This window comes from Phoxinus phoxinus (assembly GCF_949152265.1).
Source record: "Phoxinus phoxinus genome assembly, chromosome: 4".
NCBI lineage: Eukaryota > Metazoa > Chordata > Actinopteri > Cypriniformes > Leuciscidae > Phoxinus > Phoxinus phoxinus.
The window spans coordinates 44,075,117-44,089,357 of record NC_136879.1 but is presented as its reverse complement, the minus strand read 5'-3'; the positions used below and the strand labels follow the sequence as shown (position 1 = coordinate 44,089,357).

General features: G+C 38.8%; 1 protein-coding gene across 2 annotated transcripts in view; it reads left to right on the top strand.

Moving 5' to 3' along the window:
• LOC306997723 (NLR family CARD domain-containing protein 3-like) overlaps positions 1–14,241 on the top strand; it is a 42,752-nt gene that overhangs the window by 13,603 nt on the left and 14,908 nt on the right. The window contains exons 8-13 of one of the 2 annotated variants that reach the window (XM_079611141.1): positions 984–1,157; positions 6,048–6,221; positions 12,254–12,280; positions 12,630–12,699; positions 12,969–13,082; positions 13,273–13,442. In XM_079611141.1, the coding sequence (XP_079467267.1) occupies positions 984–1,157; positions 6,048–6,221; positions 12,254–12,266 (361 nt within the window). In that variant the 3' untranslated portion in view covers positions 12,267–12,280; positions 12,630–12,699; positions 12,969–13,082; positions 13,273–13,442. The remainder of the gene's footprint in view (positions 1–983; positions 1,158–6,047; positions 6,222–12,253; positions 12,281–12,629; positions 12,700–12,968; positions 13,083–13,272; positions 13,443–14,241) is intronic. The other variant, XM_079611142.1, reaches the window with a different exon arrangement.

Sequence of the window (14,241 nt, the reverse complement as noted above, 5' to 3'; positions counted from 1 at the left end):
ATAGCCCGATATATTTTTGGGTGAACTATCCCTTTAAGGACAAGCGGCTGCATCATGTTTACTATTAGGGCTACTGTCTCTTTAAGACCTGCACGCGACGCGTCTAATATGTACGCATATGACAAGCAGATTTCTCTCTATTTTCTCGGTTTGCTTTCAGTTTAGACATAACCAACTTTCTTTATGTAAACCTTGAGTGTATTTGACAGTATTAGCTCAAAAAGACTCGAAAGATAACTTAGTCCAGTATCCAGGCGCTGTTAGACCGGCTTTTAGTGCATGTGCGCGTCGGGTGTTTGCACTTAGAAAAGCGCATGTTAGAACAGCGCATCAGCAGCGAATGACATGTTTAACCGGCAAGGCTTTAAAGCACATGCAAATAATGAACTTTTGAGAACTGCAGTGTCCTGTTCCTCTGCGTAAACATGTGAGTATTTGTCACGTTGTACACTAGGCTGTTGAGACGCAGACTGCTTGTAGCAAGGATCACAGCGAAAATTTGAACTATATCGATATATGCGATATGGTCTAATTCCATATCCCATTTAAAATTATATCGATATAATTTTTATATCGATATATCGCCCAGCCCTCCCTCACTCACTCCCTCACTCACTCCCTCACTCACTCACTCACTCACTCACTCACTCACTCACTCACTCACTCACTCACTCACTCACTCACTCACTCACACGTTCCTTAAAATGTTTACAAATACATTAAGCACACACACACACACACACACACACACACACACTCAATCACACACGTTGGGTTTCCATGTTCTATGGGGACTTTCCATTGATATGATTTTTATACTGTATAAACTGTATATTCAATCCCCTAATCCTAACTGATGTAATTTAAAAACATGAACTAATGAGTATTTGTATATATTTCATATTGACAGCATTGTTATTTATTTTGTAAGGATTATGTTTATCTCTGGATATGGGGTTAATGTGTGTCATTGTTCTCTACAGGTTGTGGGATTGTGGTGTCACAGATGAAGGTTGTGCTGCTCTGGCTTCAGCTCTGAGATCAAACCTCTCACACATGAGAAAACTGCATCTGTCTGGGAATAAACTAGGAGACTCAGGAGTGAAGCTGATCTCTGCTGGACTGGAGAATCCTCACTGTAAACTGGAAACACTGGGGTAAGATCATCTCCACCATAAAGACTCGGAGTGAATAAGGATTAATATGTAGATAGTGTACACAATATATCTTTGGCGTAAGCCCCATCCGGCGGTTCAGCGACAGATTCCTGCTCGACATTAACATTTACATCTTCATATATTATTATCCCCCAAAAGAAAGTGAAACTAACAGATAAATAAACCAGACAAACTACAAACCAGACAACAGATGCAGGATACAGTGAAGAGGGTTTTTAAAGCTCAAATGTTTGGTGTAAATCAACTTGCCTTGTAATGCTTGTGCAAACAGACCCTTGAGCATTTCCTCACAATGTGTGCTTCTATTGTTCTCAATTGTAAGTCGCTTTGGATAAAAGTGTCTGCTAAATGAATAAATGTAAATGTAAATGAAAATATAATGATGAAAATTGTTAAAAACTATTCTTACAATAGTATCTTCAGTTTATAATGTGGATCATCCCTCAGATCCTTCATCAGCTTCACTCCTGAGTCTCCTAGATTATTCTCAAGCAGACTCAGTGTAAACTCACTGTAAACTGAAGGAACTGGGGTAAGATCATCTCCACCATAAAGACTCGGAGTGAATAAGGATTAATATGTATATAGTGTACACAATATATCTTTGGCGTAAGCCCCATCCGGCGGTTCAGCGACAGATTCCTGCTCGACATTAACATTTACATCTTCATATATTATTATCCCCCAAAAGAAAGTAAAACTAACAGATAAATAAACCAGACAAACTACAAACCAGACAACAGATGCAGGATACAGTGAAGAGGGTTTTTAAAGCTCAAATGTTTGGTGTAAATCAACTTGCCTTGTAATGCTTGTGCAAACAGACCCTTGAGCATTTCCTCACAATGTGTGTGTGCCGCTGAACAGAGGGAAGTGGTGTGTGTTTCTCCTGAACCAGGACCGCCACCATATCAGATTTATCACTACATGATTATCATGGCCAGAATAACACACAATAACAATATATCACCATATCTATGAAAATCTTGAAAATAATTATAATAATGCTATCAGTCAAATTCATCTTTACTTTATTTAGTGTTTTTTGAAAAAGAAGAATCACTCCATCACATATAAAATGAGTTATATTATATATTAGTTTAAAGTTAATGAATAGTATATAATAGTATATAAGCTTGTTACGGCCCTTTATCTAACTTGGCTCGTTTAAATCACATATAAGATAAGGACCGAACATACTTAGAAATCACAGACGATTGAGTGGTTTTCTGACGTTAATCACGCCATAAGTTTTAATCAAGTCCATAACAGACAAAAGAAAGAGCACCAAATAATAAACAATAAGCAAATAAACAGCACAGGTAGGGCAGCAGAAAGAAACTAAACCTATCGTAGCAGGAAAGATCTTACCTAACTCCTGACAGAAACAACAAACAGGTGAGTCTTCCGGGCCACTGCTTCTCTACGCTATATTCTAAATAAATAACAAAAAGTGAACTAAAAAAATAACCTCTACCTGGCTTTAAACAAAAAAAATAAACTCAGATCACAATAATTGAAGTCTTCAGCATGGAGAGGCGACACGAGACGATGAGCGTTCTCGCCATCAGGCGAACCACACCAGCTGACAATAATCAGGAACGGAGGCGGAGAATGAGGAACAGGAGAAGCAGAGAGAGAGCGACCAGGCCGGCTTAAGTGCAGGAATTCCCATGACGTCACTCATTCCGCAAATCAGGGAAAACCCACTAACTCCACCTACGAACTCAAATAACAAAATATGAATACACTCAGCAGTTCAATATATATAGATCCACGTAACAAAGCTGTAGTTAATATATTAAGACACTATATACAAATAGTGAGTTCTTCATTCACTGTCACTGTAATTAACAAAGTGTTATTGTTTACTTAGCTCTTATGTAAAGAGTTAGATAATGCTTTGTTAAAAACGTATTAACCGTAAATAGTTCTCACTTTACATTAGTGCTTTAATACAGCCTTTATTTGACATTAATTACATTAATATTAAGAGTTCCTAAAATGTTTACAAATACATTAAACACTCTCTCTCTCTCTCTCTCTCTCTCTCTCTCTCTCTCTCTCTCTCTCATGTCATATGTAGCATAGTAAATATATATCAACACAATCCATCTTAATAAATAGATAAATACAGTGGGTCACTCTAGAGTTAACCGTCTCTGGCGTTGTGAATAGCTAACACATATTTAGCCGCTAGTGCAGCTGTACTATCATCTTCTCCGAGTAAGAAGGACATTTTTTCATTTTGTCACTCAGTTCAGAGAATGATGGGATCAAGGTTTTAAATCTGGGCAGAAAAGTTTCTCTTATATTGGTATATTTAGAGCAGAAGAGCAGAAAGTGTTCCTCATCCTCTATGTGCTGTAGATCACACACACACACACACACACACACACACACACACACACACACACACACACACACACACACACACACACACACACACACACACACACACACAGAGGATGAGGTTCTGCTGAGCTTTCATTGGTGAGGAGGGCTTTATGTTGGACTGACTCTGGATCAGCCTGATGGAGGTGATGCCAGAACTGAACACATCTCTTCTGGATCTCGATGTTCAGCGGGTACAGGCCTAGCTCAGCCCTGCAGCGGCACTGGACGTGTTCCTGTGAACCCCTAGAATATTGTTGCCAATTTCCAATTGTAGTTTTTCTACTGATGTTTTATCCCAATTTTTTTAATTTAGCAGTGGACCCCAAATTTCACATCCGTATAAAATAATTGGTTTTATTATTCAATTCTATAATTTTATCTAGGTTTTAATGGGTAATTTTAAGTGACCGCATCGTGACTTTATAGCATAAAAAGCCCTGAGTGTGTTAACAGCCAGACCGAAGCGTCCTGAAGGACCTGACCCCCCCCCCCCCCACACACACACACACAAACAAACACACACACACACACACACACACACACACACACACACACACACACACACACACACACACACACACAGACAGACACAGCTAGTGCTGTGCTGCAGGCCTTTATACAGGAACTGGTGTTTGTGTGCCTGAGATCTGGCCTTCTTCTGGAACACCGAGACTCTGGTTTTGTCCAGATTGACTGTCAGGGCCCAGTCGTGACAGTATTGTTCCAGCAGGGACAGATCATCCGCGTACAGCAGACATCTGACCTCTGACCCCTGACCCGTGTGTGGTGTAGAGTGAGGCCGGATACAGTAGAGCCTCACTCACTCACTCACTCACTCACACACACACAAACAGACTTACATTCTCTCTCTCTCTCTCTCTCTCTCTCTCTCTCTCTCTCTCTCTCTCTCTCTCTCTCTCTCGCGCTCTCTCTCTCTCTGCGATTTTTAAGGAATTGTGTTTCTACAATATTGCGATTCGATATTGCAATGTATTACGATTTATTTTTACATCTATGTGGAAAAGTTACATCATACACTTATACAGACTGTACATGATGAATTAGAGGAGTCATATATACAAAAACAATTCATCACATTTCTGAGTTTTATTTGAGAAGCATCATACAGAACTACCATCTTGAGTAAATAATTCAATAACAAATATTTTTTAACAGCCACTTGTGGCCACCTAGTGGCGAAACAATGATTTACTGATTTACTCTATTGTGACCGTAGACATCAGTGTTTATATCTGAACTTTATACTTTTATCCCAGTACTTCTATGATCATTTGAACTATTGTATTACAGAAATAATGATTCTATTATGAGGTTTAAAATACCTTTTGTGAATGTTGTGATATGATTTTGTCAAAGGTTTAATAGACAGAGGAATGTGAAGAAGATCGTGTGTGTGTGTGTGTGTGTGTGTGTGTGTGTGTGTGTGTGTGTGTGTGAATGGAGATCACAGTATTATAAAGATGAATCGTGCAGCTCTACTGTCGTATCTCTCTCTCAGCACATGAGCAGCGCGAGGGCTTTTCAGTGCATTCAGTCTCACGTCGCTTCCACACGTCCACTTGAAATGGATATTATGACACTCATAGATAACGACACATTTCATCCTCTGTGGAACAAGAGTGGCTAACTTCTGTCAACCTCGTCTATAAGCAAGGACAAAAATAAAGCATTTTAATTTAAATCAATATCGATTCTGGAATAAACACGGTCTACGGTCCGTGTCTACGGTCACAATAGAGTAAATCAGTAAATCATTGTTTCGCCACTAGGTGGCCACAAGTGGCTGTTAAAAAATATTTGTTATTGAATTATTCAAATATCTTGGCATTATTTTGGATCAAAATCTCAATTTCAACCAGCACACTTTAGGGGTTTACAAACGCTGTCAACAAAGACTATCAGGTACGTCAGGTATGCTCTCTTGTTTTTTGTATATGTTTATATAGACATGTTCTCAATGTGCTATGTGTGTTTGTATTATGTACGCATCTATGGTGGAAACAAATTTCCTCTCGAGGACAAATAAAAAATCTATCTATCTAAAAACAAATCTATTCAAAATATTGCGATAGTTTGGTGAATTACATTTTTCTCCCTGTCCTAACACACACACAAGTTCCTTAAAATGTTTACAGATACATTAAGCACACACACACAGACACACACACACACACACGTTAGGTTTCCATGTTTTTTTTTTTTTGATTGATTGATTCCTTTATTGTCATTGTACTTACATACAATTAAATGTTTAATTTTTAATTTTTAATTTATGGGGACTTTCCATAGAAATAATGATTATTTTCATACTGTACAAACTGTATATTTAATCCTAACTGATGTAATTTAACAACATGAACTAATGATGTAATATTTACAGCATTATGTTATTTTGTAAGTGTAATGTTTATCTCTGGATATGGGCTTAATGTGTGTCACTGTTCTCTACAGGTTGAGGGATTGTGGTGTCACAGAGGAAGGTTGTGCTGCTCTGGCTTCAGCTCTGAGATCAAACCCCTCACACCTGAGAACACTGAGTCTGCTTGAGAATAATCTAGGAGACTCAGGAGTGAAGCTGATGAAGGATCTGAGGGATGATCCACATTATAAACTGAAGATACTATTGTAAGAATAGTTTTTAACAATTTTCATCATTATATTTTCATTTACATTTACATTTATTCATTTAGCAGACGCTTTTATCCAAAGCGACTTACAATTGAGAACAATAGAAGCAATTAAACTAGCAGTAGGACACTAGTTAAGGTACAAGGGAGCAGTGCCAGTGGTTGTTCTGTAGGCAACCGTCAGTGACTTGAATTTGATGCGAGCGGCAACCGGCAACCAGTGCAATTTTGTGAGGAGATGAGTGACGTGTGCTCTCTTCGGCTCGTTGAAGACCACTCTAGCTGCAGCATTCTGGATCAGTTGCAGAGGTTGGACAGTGCAAGCTGGGAGACCAGCCAGGAGAGCATTACAATAGTGCAGTCTGGATATAACAAGCGCCTAAACAAGGAGTTGTGTAGCATGCTCTGATAGGAAAGGCCTGATCCTTCTGATGTTGTACAAGGCAAATCTGCATGACCGGGCAGTGCTAGCAATGTTGTCTGTGAAGATCAATTGGTCATCAATTACAACTCCAAGGTTCCTGGCTGATCTTGATGGAGTTATGTATGACGAGCCTAGCTGAATGGTGAAGTTGTGATGAAGTGCTGGGTTAGCCGGGATTACAAGTAGCTCTGTCTTCGCAAGGTTTAGTTGAAGGTGGTGGTCCTTCATCCAGCCAGAAATGTCTGTCAGGCAGGCTGAGATGCGAGCGGCTACCGTCGGATCATCCGGCTGGAATGAGAGGTAGAGTTGTGTGTCATCAGTGTAGCAGTGATAGGAAAAGCCATGTTTCTGAATCACAGATCCTACCCAGCAAACACGCGACGTCTGTTTGACGTTCAGATCATCTCCGTATAACGTCCGTCAGTTCAGAACCACTTTTGTACGTCCTGTGGACGTGCAAAACAGGTTCAAAATTTGAACGTCTGACTAGGACCCCCTATGGACGTCTGTGGACGTTCAAAACAAGTTCAAAAACTGAACGTCTGACTAGGACCCCCTATGGACGTCTGTGGACGTGCGAAACTGGTTCAATATCTGAACGTCTAACTAGGACCCCCTATGGACGTCTGTGGACGTGCGAAACTGGTTTAATATCTGAACGTCTGACTAGGGACACTTTTGGACGTCTGTGGACGTGCGAAACTGGTTCAATATCTGAACGTCTGACTAGGGACACTTTTGGACGTCTGTGGACGTGCGAAACTGGTTCAATATCTGAACGTCTAACTAGGACCCCCTATGGACGTCTGTGGACGTGCAAAACTGGTTTAATATCTGAACATCTGACTAGGACCCCCTATAGACGTCTGTGGACGTGCGAAACTGGTTTAATATCTGAACATCTGACTAGGGACTCTTTTGGACGTCTGTGGACGTGCGAAACTGGTTCAATATCTGAACATCTGACTAGGACCCCCTATAGACGTCTGTGGACGTGCGAAACTGGTTTAATATCTGAACATCTGACTAGGGACTCTTTTGGACGTCTGTGGACGTGCGAAACTGGTTTAATATCTGAACGTCTGACTAGGGACACTTTTGGACGTCTGTGGACGTGCGAAACTGGTTCAATATCTGAACGTCTAACTAGGACCCCCTATGGACGTCTGTGGACGTGCGAAACTGGTTCAATATCTGAACGTCTGACTAGGGAAACTTTTGGACGTCTGTGGACGTGCGAAACTGGTTCAATATCTGAACGTCTAACTAGGACCCCCTATGGACGTCTGTGGACGTGCGAAACTGGTTTAATATCTGAACATCTGACTAGGGACTCTTTTGGACGTCTGTGGACGTGCGAAACTGGTTCAATATCTGAACATCTGACTAGGGACACTTTTGGACGTCTGTGGACGTGCGAAACTGGTTCAATATTTGAACGTCTGACTAGGGACTCTTTTGGACATCTGTGGACGTGCGAAACTGGTTCAATATCTGAACGTCTGACTAGGGACACTTTTGGACGTCTGTGGACGTGCAAAACTGGTTCAATATCTGAACGTCTAACTAGGGACTCTTTTCGACGTCTGTGGACGTGCGAAAATGGTTCAATATCTGAACGTCTGACTTTAGGGACTTTTTTGGACGTCTGTGGACGTGCAAAACAGGTTCAAAATCTGAACGTCTGACTAGGGACTCTTTTGGACGTCTGTGGACGTGCGAAACTGGTTAAATATCTGAACGTCTGACTAGGGACTTTTTTGGACGTCTGTGGACGTGCGAAACTGGTTCAATATCTGAACGTCTATTTAGGACCCCCCTATGGACGTCTGTGGACGTGCAAAACTGGTTCAATATCTGAACGTCTAACTAGGGACTCTTTTGGACGTCTGTGGACGTGCGAAACTGGTTAAATATCTGAACGTCTGACTAGGGACTTTTTTGGACGTCTGTGGACGTGCGAAACTGGTTCAATATCTGAACGTCTATTTAGGACCCCCCTATGGACGTCTGTGGACGTGCGAAACTGGTTCAATATCTGAACGTCTGACTATGGACTCTTTTGGACGTCTGTGGACGTGCGAAACTGGTTCAATATCTGAACATCTGACTAGGGACTCTTTTCGACGTCTGTGGACGTGCAAAACTGGTTCAATATCTGAACGTCTGACTAGGGACACTTTTGGACGTCTGTGGACGTGTGAAACTGGTTCAATATCTGAACGTCTGACTAGGGACTCTTTTGGACGTCTGTGGACGTGCAAAACTGGTTCAATATCTGAACGTCTGACTAGGGACTCTTTTGGACGTCTGTGGACGTGCGAAAATGGTTCAATATCTGAACGTCTGACTTTAGGGACTTTTTTGGACGTCTGTGGACGTGCAAAACAGGTTCAAAATCTGAACGTATGACTAGGGACTCTTTTGGACGTCTGTGGACGTGCAAAACTGGATCAATATTTTGACTGGGGACTCTTGACGGCTGTGGACGTGCAAAACATGTTCAAAATCTGAACGTCTGACTAGGATCCCCCATGAACGTCTGAGGACATGCAAAATGGGTTCAAAATCTGAAAGTCTGACTAGGGACTCTTGTGGACGTCTGTGGAATGAATCAATTATTTACAATTTCTTTAATTTATATGGATTAAGAAATGGAAACTGTGAAATTTCTGAAATATATTTATTTTGGAAGAATGTGTGCTCAACTTGCACATTCAGTGCATGCACATTTCCAGCATTAAAAACAATTCAGTAGAATTACAACCTTGCACATATGGTTGAGCCCACAAAGGGCCTAAAATATTACAGATTTATATTGAAAATGTTGGAGTGGGATCATATGTGTATTTTTGTTTTTGTAAAAACTCCTAATTCAATGTTGATTTAGCACATATACTGCAGTTATGTCCTGGAGGACACTGAATCCTTTACGGATGAACAAATATAGCAAATATGTGTGAGATAGGGTTAGGGTTAGGGTAACCATCCTACTTAAAAATATTTAAATATACTGCAAAGTAGGTAAATCAGAAGCTAAATCTATAATAATGAAAGAAGTTATGAGAATGTGTCAGGAACAATATAATAGAGGAAACATGAATACTGGTTTATGTAATAGTTGCAGGTACCTGATCAACAGAGCATTGTTATGCCTCCTTATCAAGAGGAAAATTTAGGGTTAGGGTTGTTAACCCTAGCACAAAATACAACAAAATTATACAGAAAGTTACAGCAAGTAGGAAGCTATAATCGATAATAAGAAAGAAGTTATGAGAATGTGGCAGGAATAGAGGAAGGGGTAGGGTATGCAGAAAGAGGAAACCATCACGATTTTGGTTAGGACACACTGCAAACTCTGCACCTGATCAGCAGTGTTGTGCAATAAATATGATAGCGGGCGGCAGTGGCTCAGGTTCATGCTACAAACCGTTTGGAAGGCTACCTAACCCTATTCATCAAGGATGTTAAACTGATCAAACGTTACAGTAAAGACATTTATAATGTTAGAAAATATTTTACATAAATGCTGTTCTTTTGAACTTTCTATTCATCAAAGAATTTTGAAAAAAAAATTGTACACAACTGTTTTCAACATTGAAAATAATAATGAATGTTTTTTGAGCATTCATCAGCATATTATAATGATTTCTGAAGGATCATGTGACATTGAAGTGACAATGATGCTTTTTTTATTTATTGTTTTTTTTTATAAAATAAATGCAGCCTTGGTGAGCAGAAAAGACTTATTTTAAAAACATAATTTTTTTTACCGATCTAAAACTTTTGACCTGTAAAATATATAAAACTGTATATATATAAATATATTAAGAAAATATTATTATGAAAATTATTTTTTTCTTCATAATAATAACAATAGCATAAGCATGATCATTCATAAACTGGGGGTGGCACGGTGGCATCGTGGCGCCGCGTGGCGCACTCATAGGGCGCACTGACTAAAACAGTTTGCGACCATATAGTTTGCGACCATTTTGCGACAACCGTTAGAGGAAAAAAAAACAAAGAAGAAGAATCGCCACGATATACGCCACACCGCAACGTCACCTGAAAGGTATCAAGCGAGGCTGCAGACACGGTGATATCCAGAGACTCTGCTTTTATTGAACAAAATCAGGTAGGTACAAAAAAAAATAAACATTAATTTGATATGTTATTCAGTTGACATCAGATGAAGTGAATTAAGTCACGCCTCTTAATACCTTGAAATACTTCTTAAAACGTAGGCATTTTGCGCGGGGTCGACAAACGCGCCGGCGTTGCATAAGTTACAGACTTAAGAAATGTGAGAAAAAATTACAAATTTATCGAAACAAAACTTTGTGCTTAAACATAATTCTGACCCTCCGTTAATTTTTTTTCTGGAGCACGTGTCTAATCTTAAACAAAACTCAGCAAACAGAGGCATATATCTTTATAATATAAGTGTCTATTTTTAAATGATCGAATTCAAAACTAATATAAATATTTTCTGTTTATGTAATCTGTATAAAAAGAGAGATGTCTATCGTTCTCTCATCTGCTAACGTTAATTGTAGGCCTAACGTTAATATGTGAACACGTGAAGAGCACGCGCTTTTCAAGCAAATGTTCTGAGGCAATCCATGAAAACCTGTCAATGTCCACATCAGCTCGATAAAACATATCAAATTTAATCAGATTTATGTACTTTATGTCGTCTTGTGACGATATAAGAATGTTAATCTTGGAAAAATCGACCTCAGAAGTGGATTATTTTCACTTTGAGGAGAATTGGATCCAGCTGTGAATAGTAAGTTATTCTTATGTAACGTTATGTGCTAAATTGTTCTAATCGCTATATGAAATAATGTCTGAAAAACCGCAAATAGGTGTTTATATATTTAAATGTCGTGATTTTATATGTATTTGTAAGCAACGTATAACTGCAAATTAAAATGTAACGTTATATGCTCTAAAAAAAATTATAATCTATCCAAAACTAGTAAACGAAAATTGTCTAACGTTAAACATATTTGTCAAAAATAGACAAATAGTTTTGGATAGATTATAAATTTTTTACTGTAAACTAGACTAAATATATAGTATTTTGTCAAAAATAAAGTAGGTAACTTTATGTTGAATTATAACTGATGTTAGTGTTTGTTCCAATTCAAATCCTTTGAAATATGTATGATGATAAAACGTATATTTTTACAAAGAAAGATTATGCTTGAACTATTGTTAAAATTTTAATTTTGTTTGACTTATATGTGAAAACTTTAATAAAATGGCAAAACATTTATATCATAAACAAAATCTTACCCATTAAATTATTTTTTTATTGTGTTTTATTAGTGACGAATTTGGGGAGAGAATAAATATTCCCAAAGTTTCTGAAAATACAGTATGAGAATTAACTGTGTGTCCTCTTAGCTAAGATGTGCTGAAATACTCTTAGAAAAAGTCTTAAATGTTGGACTGATATGGCCATTAATTTTAAGAGTTTATCCTAAATTGGCACATTTTTAGTCATAAGATTTTTTTTTTTAATACGGCCCCTGATCTGTATATTTCTGTATATAAAATAGTTGTAGAATTTGAAATATTCTTCATCTCTTTTTTAGGTTGAAGCAATAAAGACAGAAAAAGAGGTAAGTTTATGTTGAAGCAGAAAACCTTTATCGTATGTTGTTTCTCAAACGAAATCAATTGTACTAGGAACTAGTTTGGTTTGAGCACAAACTAGGGCTGCTCGATTATGTAAAAAATCAATAACAATTATTTTGGTCAGTATTGAAACCACTATTATGAATCTCAAATACATTAAGGCCCAGTTCCAGGAATGCACTAATCTTGTTGGTAGTACCAGTTTGCAACAATTATTAGTTAACCCTAAGTTGTTAACACTCCGGAATAGGGATGGGACAATTACCGTTTTCACTATAAACCACAACAAAATTTATTGACTGTTAGTAATATTGTTTAAAATTCAATTATCAGAGCCACGGGTCCAGGCAGAGCCACCAGATGGGACACAAGCAGTCCAGGCACAGCGATTTGTCTAAAGAAGGTATTCCTCCGAATGCAATTCACTGTGGCAAGAGTGTAAATGTTCTAAAGTAGCAGCCATGTCATAGTGCATATTTTTAACAACTGGTTTTAAGATTCTTAGCTTCATGGTTGACCTTAATTTATTCTCTATCAAGTATCATCATGGCTAAAAGTATATTGGTCTTTTTGCACTGACTGCTGAGTACAGCAGAGGCACACAACTTGCTACAAGAGCAATATCCATATTATTTACGAACAATAATGTAATAGACACATTTCGTCTTTCAGATTATGACACGCCCATCCAAAGATCCTCTGGGAGGTCTTTCTCAGAGCAATCCTCTGCACATGAAGCCAGTACAGGGCCTTGTAGGGACCTACGATTTCCAATGTCCATGGCAAGTAAGTACTGAAGTGTTAGAGCTGGTATCAAAAACTATAAAAATGAATTGAACAGGACATACAGCATTAGCAGGTCTAACTTTGAACATCTGTTTAAGGATAACAGTAGCAAAAATTTTCTAATTGGCTTCTTGTCAGCAGTTTAAACCGACATGTAGACTTTTACATATGTGGTACTTTTTGTTTTCAGAATTTCAAAAAAAAGTTTTGACAAAGCTAGTTGACATCCACCTCGAGGTGAGAAGGCTGGGGAGAAGCGAGCCTCTCCTGTCGTCTGCCCACATCGAGCAGCTAGAAACGATGGATGAGTTTAAAAGAGAGGAGGAACGCCTCAAAGATAAAGATGCCTTTGACTCCCTGGTATGCACAATCTAGAAGTGGTATAATTGTATGCACCATTTAATTTATAAATATTATTCTGTGGTATATAAGTCAGAACTTGTTATAGGTTATTGTTTTTCTAACATGTCAGGAATGTTACACCCTCTCTTTAAAGGAACACTCTGACTTTTTGGGACTTTAGCCTATTCACCTTATCCCCCAGAGTTAGATAAGTCCATACATACCTTTTTCATCTCCGTGCGTGCTATAAGTCTGTTTGACGCACCCACCGCTAGCCTAGCTTAGCACAAAGACTGGATGTAAATGGTTGCAGTTAGCATACTAATCCAAATAAGTGACAAAATAACTCTTTCCTATTTACATGTTGTGATTTGTATAGTCACAGAGTGTACAAAAAACAGTCACATGAGACACAGACATATTTTAACCGTATAAATACTGGGAACTATATTCTCTGAAGGCGAAGCACTGCTACTTGGGCGGAGTGATAACCGCAGCACCTGAGACGCGCTCTGAACGAACTCTGCTCCTCACCACGGCGCGTCTCATGTGCTGCGGTTATCACTCCGCCCAAGTAGCAGTGCTAAAGGTATGTATGGACTTATCTAACTCTGGGGGATAAGTTGAATAGGCTAATGTCCCCAAAAGTCGGAGTGTTCCTTTAAATGTGCTTCAACTCAGCAGAATTGGAGGGAGAGATCTGAGAGATGGAATACATAAAATTTTAGACGGGTATTTTTAACAAGATCCCTACATATAGGAACATGTTACACGCAGAACACAAAACGCGTTACATTTATTGTCACAGTTTGCTGGT